This window comes from Podarcis melisellensis (assembly GCF_964234715.1).
Source record: "Podarcis melisellensis genome assembly, chromosome: 13".
Lineage (NCBI taxonomy): Eukaryota > Metazoa > Chordata > Lepidosauria > Squamata > Lacertidae > Podarcis > Podarcis melisellensis.
Window position 1 is genome coordinate 41,387,652 of NC_138545.1, and position 11,035 is coordinate 41,398,686.

The 11,035-nt window shown below is 46.6% G+C and overlaps 1 protein-coding gene across 2 annotated transcripts; it reads right to left on the reverse strand.

Annotated features, from left to right (window-relative positions):
• Positions 1 to 755: 755 nt before the first annotated feature.
• On the reverse strand, positions 756 to 10,525 carry HIGD1B (HIG1 hypoxia inducible domain family member 1B). 2 transcript variants are annotated; one of them, XM_081884527.1, is made up of 5 exons: positions 10,475 to 10,525; positions 8,744 to 8,821; positions 7,233 to 7,335; positions 2,723 to 2,857; positions 756 to 1,603 (listed from the first exon to the last, which is right to left on the reverse strand). In XM_081884527.1, the coding sequence occupies exons 3-5, from the start codon at positions 7,327 to 7,329 to the stop codon at positions 1,557 to 1,559; spliced, it is 279 nt and encodes a 92-aa protein (XP_081740653.1). In that variant the 5' UTR covers positions 7,330 to 7,335; positions 8,744 to 8,821; positions 10,475 to 10,525; the 3' UTR covers positions 756 to 1,556. The 2 variants fall into 2 exon arrangements, with proteins under 2 accessions (XP_081740653.1, XP_081740652.1); XM_081884526.1 differs by lacking the exon at positions 10,475 to 10,525 and adding an exon at positions 8,929 to 9,101.
• Between the last annotated feature and the right edge of the window lie 510 nt (positions 10,526 to 11,035).

Sequence of the window (11,035 nt, forward strand, 5' to 3'; positions counted from 1 at the left end):
ATATTGTAAAAGTGATAAAAGCTCATAAAAGGACAACCACAAATAGGGGGTTGGAACAGCAACTTCCCTATGAGAAATAATATTTATTTATTTATTTATATGCCACCAATCTGACTAGGTTGCGTCCAGGAAATTATAAAACCACAGTAAAACATCACACATTAAGAACTGCCTTCCGATGTCTTCTAAAAATCAGGCAGTTGTTTATTTCCTTGACATCTGATGGGAGGGCGTTCCGCAGGGCGGGCGCCACTACCGAGAAGGCCCCTCTGCCTGGTAACCTGTAACCTCACTTTTCGCAGGGAGGGAACCACCAGAAGGCCCTCGGAGCTGGACCTCAGTGTCCGGGCTGAAGGGTGGGGGTGGAGACACTACTTCGGGTAAAAGATTACACCATTTGGCACTTAAAAGTTTAGAAGGAAAGGCAAGTATAGCAGGAAACGGATGTATAAAATTCAGTACAAAAGTGGGCGGGGAGCAGATATTCCTCCCTCTTAAAATACTTGAATACTCTCTCCCTCTGCCCCATGCAATTCTTTGCATTTCTACCGTACAGCAAAAAAAAGTCTACTTCTGGTTCAATGACATTTCACTAGTTGGGTGTGGATTTATATTCCTCCATGTCTCAGCTTTATAAAAGCACTTAGCCAGCCCTGTCATCTTCTATTAATTTTCCCTACTCTTGGAATATCACATTTCCAGAAGGTCTGCTGAAAATATTGGTCTGTCTACAAATGTACACATGCAGAAATATATCAATGTCCAAAGAAATGTTTATTCGAATGAATAATGCCATTGTAAGCCATCTTACCAAATATGTGCATTTCAATGCCTTTTCAAGCAAGGTAATTTTAAAATTGTATTTAAAATAGTGACATTAGATTTTAATATTGCCCTTAATACATATACAGGACAGAGCCGCTACAAAATGTGCTTAGGTACAGAGGTAATCTTTAAAAAGTGGAAATTCTATAGCAGACACTTCACAAGAGCAGTTCAGTTTGCATTAAAATAGGAATTATTTTTGCAGCCAGAGTCAAGCGAATCTTCACTTGTCAGTGTGGATTTCCTTTTTATGCACACCCGTGCTGGAGTCGCATGCTTTATTATGAATTAGATTTTGTAGCCGTTGGAGAGGGTTTGTTTTTCCTGTTTAGAAACTCCAGGGTAGCGACTTCAGTGTGATGAAAGAAGGCAATGGTCACACTTAGAATGCGAGAAGGGGAAAATGGCTTCAGGAGAAGCCGACTGGGCAACTATTATCCTCTGCTTGGGCAGAGGGAGGTCTTAGCTACTCGATAATCCCTGGAGGGTCTTTTGCAGTCCTGTTTCCACAAGGATTCCCTTCCACTTCTCAAAACTTTAAAAATATATGCATGTACATCGGGAGTTTAGGGGAACGTATATAAAGCCGTATCAGTAAGCAGTTGAGGCTGCAGGGGATTTTTTCTCTTGCTACAGCAAACCACATGATTTCGCAGCCCTGCTGGAGTTGCCGCCGGGGTATTCAGATCCATTCAGGGAGAAGGGACAAACCAATGCCATCCATGTCTCATCTATTTTTGTTTGGGGAAGTGGTCTTTGTACATGCTGTAGACAGCGCCTAGGAGAGAGAGAGCAAAGGAGTTGGTGCAGAGGAGACAATCGGAATATGGCCTGTAGAGAAAACAGCTTTTTGTCTCCAACATGGAAGTTGGCTTAGTGTGGCTTTTGCTAGTCAGGAGGGGCAAGGAATTATGCAAAGCAGCGAATGGCCACCCCTTTCTACCCTCGCAAGCCTTGCAGGGCGATTGGATGGCTCCCTTATTCCCTCCTGGCATTTCTGACTCCTTTTCAAACTGAGCTTTCCAGCTCTTATGGCTAGAGAAATGTTTTCTAAATGCTGGAAGTCTTGGCATTCTTTATCCGGCGCAATATTGCCCCCGTGCAGTCTTGGGCCCGGTTGCAGAATTGCCTTAACAAAATGTTCTTGGTCAGAATCGAACCTGGCTTCTGCCCCTCTGATTTTCAAGGAAAACAGCAAATATTTTATACAAGCTATTTTCTGTTTTGTGGGCTGCCTGCTGCAGTATCTCCTTACACTCTGCTGTTTTATAATTCTTTTTAAAAATAAATAAATATTAAAACACATTTATTCAAAAGTTACAATATAGCTTCTTTCCACTGCCATAATATCACAGAATGACACTCCAGTCCTCAGTTCCTCATCACTGTCCTGTTGGCTCACCAGATACCCTCAGTAGGAACCCAACTGCCAATCTGATTTACTAGACATTTTCAATTCAGGCTCGTTGGGCTTTCATGGTACAGGAAGTGTCGCTTCCAAACCTAGATGAGTGGAGCTTAATTAATCTTGACCGCTGAGGGGACAGTACACTGAATGTCCTTGGAGGGGCACTTTCCCCACAGAGGCAAAGAACTGCACCCCTCTCCCAAGACCAGTGTGGAAGATGAAGTTTAGTTTCCATGCTCAGCAAACTGACTTGGATGCTCTGTCTGCGGCAGGGAGTCACGTTGGGCCATTTGCACACTGAGGAATGATGTTTATGTGAACCAAAGGTTTAAAGGCTCAGCACCCCCCCCCCCCGGGATTATCATTCCAGAAGACCTGGTACTCATTCAAGACCTTGCCCTCTGGCAGTCATTGCAGTTGCAAACTCAGGTCCTCTCCTGCTCCCGCACCCAGTGCTTCACGCCTCCCTTCTCTTCGTCCCCGCCTTACCAAGTGTTATGGCTCCAACCACACAGGCCTGGGCAGCTACCCGAGTGTGAATCAGGTGGACAGACATCTTCATATTCCCCCTTGCCTTCAGCCGGTAAATTCCGTAGGCTGCCACAACCACAAACCCCATCATTCCTGCAAGGTCAAAGAAGCCATAGAACCATATCTCTGAAGAAGTCCCTGTGCAAGTCCAGTAGCCTGTCCCACCTCCTTCGGCTAAGGTAATTTCTATACTGCCTAACTCTGATGCTCAACCTCCTTTTCCTTATGGGGTATCTTTGGGAGAAGAAAAGGCTAAGGAGCAGATAAGGTAAAGGTAAAGGACCTCTGGATGGTTACCATATTTTTCGCTCTATAAGACACACATTTTCCCCTCCAAAAATTAAGGGGAAATGTGTGTGCTGCTTATGGAGTGAATGCAGGCTCCTTGGCTTCAGCGATAGCAATGCGAAGCCTCCGAAGTGCAGTGGGAGCGCTCCCGCCATGCTCCGGAGGCTTCACGTTGCTTTCGCTGAAGCCTGGAGAGCGAGAGGGGTCGGTGCGCACCCCTCACGCTCTCCAGGCTTCAAGGATAGCCACCTGAAGCCTCCGGAGCACAGCAGGAGTTCCCGCTGCGCTCCGGAGGCTTCGGGTTCCTTTTGCTGAAGGGTAGGTGCCCCTTCAGCTAGGTTGCAGTGCCCCTTCACCTAAGTGGGAGGAGAAATGGAAGGGGCTCCGTTTCTCCTGCCGCTGCGCTGAAGGGGCACTGCGCAGAGAGGGGGAGATTTTTTTTCTTGTTTCCCCCCTCTAAAACAAGGTGCGTCCTATAGAGTGAAAAATGCGGTATGTCCATCGCTTTCAGGCCAAGGGAGCAGGTGTTTGTCCACAGACAGTTTTCCAGCTCATGTGGCCAGCATGACTAAACCTCTACTGGCACACGGAGGACCGTGACAAGTGCCAGAGCACATGGAAACACCATTTACCTTCCCACCACAATGGTACTTATTTATCTACTTGCACTGGTGTGCTTTCGAACTGCCAGGTTGGCAGGTGCTGGGACAGAGCAACGGGAGCTCACTCGTGGGGATTTGAACCACTGACCTTCCAGTCAGCAAGCCCAAGAGGCTCAGTAGTTTAGACCACAGCGCCAGCCGCTGTACTGCCTATACTAACTCTGATCCTCAACCTCCTTTTCCTTATGTGGTATCTTTGGGAAAAGAAAGGCGAAGGAGTAAACCCTACACAGATCCACAGCAGATTCCCGATGGGACCTTGCATGCCTCTTTCTAGCAACTCCTGCAGCCAAGCTGGTGCCAAATGTATTGCTCTGCTTTCCTTTGGACCACATCAGTGAGGTCTTGTTCTCTGGGCAGTCCAGGACCTCCATAGACCCTACCCAGGCTTGGGCCCCAGGGAGGTCACTTCAGTGCTGCTAATACAGCAGTTTGGCTTCTTCCTTAGAGGCACACTCCATTGTCTCTCAAGACAGACAAATGCCAGCATATACTGCCAGTAGATGGGACGCTGGTGGCGCTGTGGGTTAAACCACAGAGCCTAGGGCTTGCTGATCAGAAGGTCGGTGGTTCAAATCCCCACGACAGGGTGAGCTCCCATTGCTCAGTCCCTGCTCCTGCCAACCTAGCAGTTTGAAAGCATGTCAAAGTGCAAGTAGATAAATAGATACCGCTCCGGGCGGAAAGTTAAACGGCGTTTCCGTGCGCTGCTCTGGTTCGCCAGAAGTGGCTTAGTCCTGCTGGCCACATGACCTGGAAGCTGTACACCGGCTCCCTCGGCCAATTAAGCGAGATGAGTGCCGCAACCCCAGAGTTGGCCACGACTGGACCTAATGGTCAGGGGTCCCTTTACCCTTGACCTTTACTGCCAGTAGACAAGACTGGTACTTGTCCAAACTCCAAGGAAGAAAGTATCTGACCCTTCTTTTAAGCAGCCTATTGCAATACCAGGCTCGTTCCCCACTTAGGAGACTCACCCGACTAATTTCTTTATTGCCCATGTGTTGAATGGTTGCATATAATGCCATCAAGAAATGAGCTTGAATCTAATGCCCAATGTAGTTTTAGATGTCTGGCTTTTCATATCTTTGCATGGATTGCTTCTCCCTTTGCTGGGAGCGCTGTAAACAATTAAAATATTTGCAGGCTGCTTATCCATGATTTTTGGTGAAGATAGAACTGCGTGCCCAGCTCTCCCCCCCCCTTTTTTTCTTTTTGTAGCATTCAGTTTCAGAGAAAAAGGGTTTTGGGGGGGTTGGGGTCAAGGCTGTTTGCCAGAGACAGCAAAGAGCAAAAGCAAATATGCTTTGAAAGCAACTGAAAGAATGCAGTGGCAAAGGATGTACTTTGTAATAATAATTATTATTTATTATTTATACCCCGCCCATCTGGCTGGGTTTCCCCAGCCACTCTGGGTGGCTTCCAACAGAATATTAAAATACAATAGTATATTAAACATTAAAAGTTTCCCTAAACAAGGCTGCCTTCAGATGTCTTCTAAAAGTCTGGTGTTTTTCTCTTTGACATCTGGTGGGAGGGCGTTCCACAGGGCGGGTGCCACTACCGAGAAGCCCCTCTGCCTGGTTCCCTGTAACTTGGCTTCTCGCAGTGAGGGAACCACCAGAAGACCCTCGGCACTGGACCTCAGTGTCCGGGCAGAACGATGGGGGTGGAGACGCTCCTTCAGACACTTCGTAGGCAGAAGGTCTTGGGATTCAGCTCAGGTAGCTAAAGGCTTCCAGTCTTGGAAGATCATAGGCAGGAACTAAACGAGGCTTTATTTCACCCGGGTCAAAGACCCAGTTTGGCACCCTCACGTGCATTTGCGCACGCACACAGGCTGGGAACCTCAATGGCACCCCTCTCGAGGCTCCACCAGGGCAAAAGAACCTAGCTATCTCCCCTCATAGCTACAGTACTGTCAGTAGGCAATGTTGGGTTAGATCAGGGCTGAGGAACATCTGGCTCCCCAGATGCCAGCTTGATCAGGAGTTGTGCATGCACAGGGAGGGCCACAGATCTCCCACCACCAGGCTGAATAGACCAAGTTTGTAAAAAGCAATCTCATCTGTTCAAAAGGCCACATTTCCTACACGGCACACCTGTAGTCCCATTTAAAAGACCCCGGTTGGATAAGGCCAGAATTCCAGACCCTCCAAGTGTCCCTATTTCCTTGGATTTACAGAAGCCATCCCAGTTTCTGATTTGATCCCAGAACATCCTGCTTTTCCTTAGGACGTCCCTGTTTTCATCAGAGTAATGGGTTACAGAGTTATGTGACCCCCACCCCCAAATCAAGGAGATAAGTAAACAGCCTCAGCCCAGTATACTTGAAGGAGCGTCTCCACCCCCATTGTTCAGCCCGGACATTGAGGTCCAGCTCTGAGGGTCTTCCGACGGTTCCCTCCCTGTGAGAAGTGAGGTTAAGAGAACCAGCCAGACTGCCTGACTTTTAGGAGACAACTGAAGACACCCCTGTTTAGGGAAGTTTTTAATGTTTGATGTTTTATCGTGTTTTAAATATTTTGTTGGGAGCCGCACAGAGTGACTGGGGAAACCCAGCCAGATGGGCAGGGTATTAATAATTATAATAATTTATTATTATTAGCTATACAGCCTTTAGAAGACATCTGAAGGCAGCCCTGTATAGAGAGGTTTTTAATGTTTAATTTTTTATTGTTTTTGTATATATTTCATATATATTGGAAGCCACCTAGAATGGCTGGGGCAATCTGGTTAGATGGGTGGGGTATTATTACTATTATTATTTATTGAATAGGTAAAGGTAAAGGGACCCCTGACCATTAGGTCCAGTCGTGGCCAACTCTGGCGTTGCGGCGCTCATCTTGCTTTATTGGCCGAGGGAGCTGGCGTACAGCTTCCGGGTCATGTGGCCAGCATGATTAAGCCGCTTCTGGCAAACCAGAGCAGCACACGGAAATGCCGTTTTACCTTCCCGCCGGAGCGGTACCTATTTATCTACTTGCACTTTGACATGCTTTCTAACTGCTAGGTTGGAAGGAGCAGGGACCGAGCAACGGGAGCTCACCCCGTCGCAGGGATTCTGATCGGCAAGTCCTAGGCTCTGTGGTTTAACCCACAGCTTCACCCGCGTCCCTATTTATTGACTAGGACCTCCCTATTTTCATCAAAGAAATGTTGGAGGGTGTGGAATCCCATCTAGTCTAACTTCCTGTTTCACAGTGGCCAACCAGATGTCTCTGAGAAGACCAGAATCAAGACCCGATTGTAGCAGCAACAGTCTGTGCTTGTGATCTCCAGCAACTGGCAGAATATAGCCATCATGGCTAGTAGCTTTATCCTTAAAATAATAATTTGCATGTTACTCTTTTAAAGTTTTCCACTCCCACCCCACCCCTCTTGGATGCCTTACATAGATCTGAGTTGTAGACGTGAGTCTTCAGACCACATTTGGTTCCCTGCCTTGGTTCTTCCTCCTCTGCAGTTGAGCTAAGAGAAGATCACACAGAGAGGTGTTTCAGGCTCCCCAAACTTACCAGCTGGCACCAGAGGGCTGTTCCGTGCCTTTTGAAAGAGTTTGGCACTAACCGTGGTTTCATGCTCTGGAATCCAGCTGTCCTTGTCAGTTGACATTGAGCGCTGTAGAAATCAATTTCAAAGATACAGAACCGAAGAGAAAAAATTACTACCTAATCTTTGTCAAATTTCACTGTAAAGATCCTTGCGTCGTCGTCATTTCATTCGTAGGCCACCTTTCCACAGTTAAAAGCATAGTTAAAGTGTACGTAACATAACAAAAGTAGTCCTAAACAATGAATAAAGTGCATGAAAAACTTCACAACGAAACCTAACAATTTCTACATACGTCATAATAAGATTAAAAAATGAAGATACAAAAATTGGTATCAATAACAGCAACAAAATACCCAAACAAAACCCATCAGCCAGGAAACTGATGTTTGGTCCGAATGGAATATACAACACCCCCCATAGGAGCCAACTTCTAGGGGCCGAGGGAACTTCAGCCCCCCAATAAAATATTTGAGGGAGCTGGGACTCCCAAAAAACTGATGGGCATTGCCATTCAAATGGTGTATGTGCACTGCATCGTGTGATCGATTATGTGGGACGGGGGCTTACCTGAAACCCCCCCTGCAATATTTTCATGTTGGCACCCTTGCAACCCTAATTGCTATAATAATAATAAATAATAAATTTTATTTATTTACTTATATCCCGCCCTCCCCAGCCGAAGCTGGGCTCAGGGCGGCTAACAACAATCAAAATAATCCAACATTCTAAAAACATTCATTATAAAATTAATTAAAATCAAAATAAAGAACTCAACGTTTGTATAAGCATCTCTTGGAACAAGCCCCATGAAGTCTGCTTAATATCTGCTAGGACTCAAAAATAATCTGAACTATCCCAGGCATGGATGAACTGGAAAATTGAAACGGACTAAGACTGGGAAAAGGGTGGGAGCTTCCACTGGCAGCCAGGAACATCTCTTATGTTGGAATATTGAAAAGCTATCAACAGATCCTCAAGCTGAGGCTCCAATACCTTGGCCACCTCATGAGAAGAGAAGACTCCCTGGAAAAGACCTGATGTTGGGAAAGATGGAGGGCACAAGGAGAAGGGGATGACAGAGGACAAGATGGTTGGACAGTGTTCTCGAAGCTACCAGCATGAGTTTGACCAAACTGCGGGAAACAGCAAAAGACAGGAGTGCCTGGCTTGCTCTGGTCACGAAGAGTCAGACACAACTAAACAACAACAAAAGAACTACCCAAAAGATAGGTAAGCTCCAATATAGGACAGCACACACACCGGTGTTTCCAGATCTTATCCAATTGTGTCCTCGTGTCAAGGGCTCCAGTTAGGCGACCCGTTGTGCATTACCATAAAGAGAATGGCGCTGCAAAAACAGGAAGCATTTCATCTAAAGAAGAGGACACCATTTTGCATGTGCTAAGCAGATAGATAGATAGATAGATAGATGCCAATTTATAAATAATTTAAATATAAATAGAATCCCACTCACCACGGTGCAGAAGACTGCTGGATGGTCTGATTTGCACGTGTGAACAGCTGATGGGCAAGTTCAGAACACCTACTTGTCCTAGGTTTTAAAATAAATATTTAAAGTGGACATGGACTGGGCAGCCCTTCAAAGGCCAGGACTATGAAGTTGGGCATATAGCCAACCTAGCTCCCCTGGAGACTTACCTGCTTCCTTAAAGTCACCGGCCTGTTTGATGGGTTGCTGCCTTGTCGGCTGCTACGGAGAGATCTCCCCGAAGTCTTTTGGAAATACGGTTGTTTTGACAAGGGCTGCTTGGGTCTCTTCCCATCCTCTCACTTTAAGGTTACAACCAAGTCCCCACACTAGCTGTTTCCTTGATGTTTAAGTAAAGAGATGGGGAGATGTCTGACAGCTTGCTATCTGCTTGCTTGCTCCTTAACTCTTGCTCTGCCCATTGTCCTTCACAGCAAAGCTCAGTTGGTTAGTGTGTAGTGCTGATAACACCAAGGTTCAATCCCATAAGGGACAGCTGCCTATTTCTGCACTGCAAGGGGTTGGGCTAGATCAGCAGTTCTCAACCTGTGGGTCCCCAGACGTTGTTGGACTACAACTCCCATCATCCCTGAACTCTGGCCTTGCTAGCTAGGGGTGATGGGAGTTGTAGTTCAACATCTGGGGACCCACAGGTTGAGAAAGGCTGGGCTGGATGATCCTCGGAGTCCCTTCCAACCCTATGATTCTATGAAACACGTTTTTTCTCTAAATTAAAAGTGCAAAGCATTCCAGCCAATAGAGAGAGAAAACATATTGTTTCACTTGATCCAGGGCACAGCAGAAGCTATTTGCAATGCGGGAAATGTGAAATTATAATCTGCTCATCACTCTGATATGATAAACCAGCCTCTTAGGTCTGAGATCAGGGAGAGTTCTAGGTTTGGGGAAGGATATGGAGTCAATCGGGGACGCGGGTAGCGCTGTGGGTTAAACCACAGAGCCTAGGACTTGCCGATCAGAAGGTCGGTGGTTCAAATCCCTGCGACGGGGTGAGCTCCCGTTGCTCGGTCCCTGCTCCTGCCAACCTAGCAGTTCGAAAGCACGTCAAAGTGCAAGTAGATAAATAGGTACCGCTCCGGCGGGAAGGTAAACAGTTTATCTGTGCACTACTCTGGTTCGCCAGAAGCGGCTTAGTCATTCTGGCCACATGACCCGGAAGCTGTCTGCGGACAAATGCCAGCTCCCTCGGCCAATAAAGCGAGATGAGTGCTGCAACCCCAGAGTCGGTCACAACTGGACCTAATGGTCAGGGGTCCCTTTACCTTTACTATGGAGTCAATCAGTGTGATATCCAGACAGGCATAGAGCCCCAAGGTTTCATTTTAGAAGTTCACTGACAAACTCACAAAAAGGCAAGCAAGAAATAGGAGCAACCTTATCTTCCACCCTGTATTCAATATATTCTGTACCTAGGCTAGAGGAGGGACTTGCTGAAAGCAGATCCACATAGCTTTTCTGGAAATACTACTTTGGAAAACACTCCGTAATTGCACATGGCTCAGATGAACATGCTCTGACCCACCCAGAAACTGCTGCAGCTTTTAATGATTGAAAGCAGGGAAATAGTTAATACAGAGTTTGTTGCAACATGCACACAAGCCATCCTCCATTCATCTTCCCAATCCAATTCATAAAAATAAATGTGGAAAGATTAAGTAAAGATAACATATATATTTATTACAGAAAAAGACTCACACTGTGTTGTCCACTGTTGCTTCCTTGCTTGCTTGCTTGCTTGCTGTCTCTCTGGCAAGAACACAAAACAAATATTACAGAAAACAAAGAATTCCTTAAAGTAGAAAACAATCCCTGCTGCTTCTCTGATTACCAGAACATGCTGTTAAGTTATGAGGAGATCTTGCTTTCAAGGAAACAGCTCTGAGCATGCTCAAGGTGCTGGGCTGCTCTTCAAGGCTTTCAGGCTATGCTCCCTAATCTGAGATGTTGGCTGCTGGAGAAAAAGGGAGCCTTCCCAGCAGGGGCTGAAAATCTGAGAGACCTCCTAATATTCAATAATCCAAATATCCTAATGTCAGTCGCATGGTTTTTCTTCCCAAATAACACATAAAGGTAAAGGGACCCCTGACCATTAGGTCCAGTCGTGGGCGACTCTGGGGTTACGGCGCTCATCTCGCTTTATTGGCCGAGGGAGCAGCTTCCGGGTCATGTGGCCAGCATGACTAAGCCGCTTCTGGCGAACCAGAGCAGCGCAGGGAAACACCGTTTACCTTCCTGCTGGAGCGGTACCTATTTATC

Bases quoted from the DNA above. Each gene is read 5' to 3' on its own strand.
- HIGD1B (XM_081884527.1), bottom strand. From the start codon at position 7,329: ATGTCAACTGACAAGGACAGCTGGATTCCAGAGCATGAAACCACGGTT. The intron at 2,858-7,232 runs GTAAGTTTGGGG...TTGACCTTGCAG, and splicing joins CAGCCCTCTGGTGCCAGCTG to GAATGATGGGGTTTGTGGTT. The intron at 1,604-2,722 runs GTAAGGCGGGGA...TCTCTCTCCTAG, and splicing joins GGTTGGAGCCATAACACTTG to GCGCTGTCTACAGCATGTAC.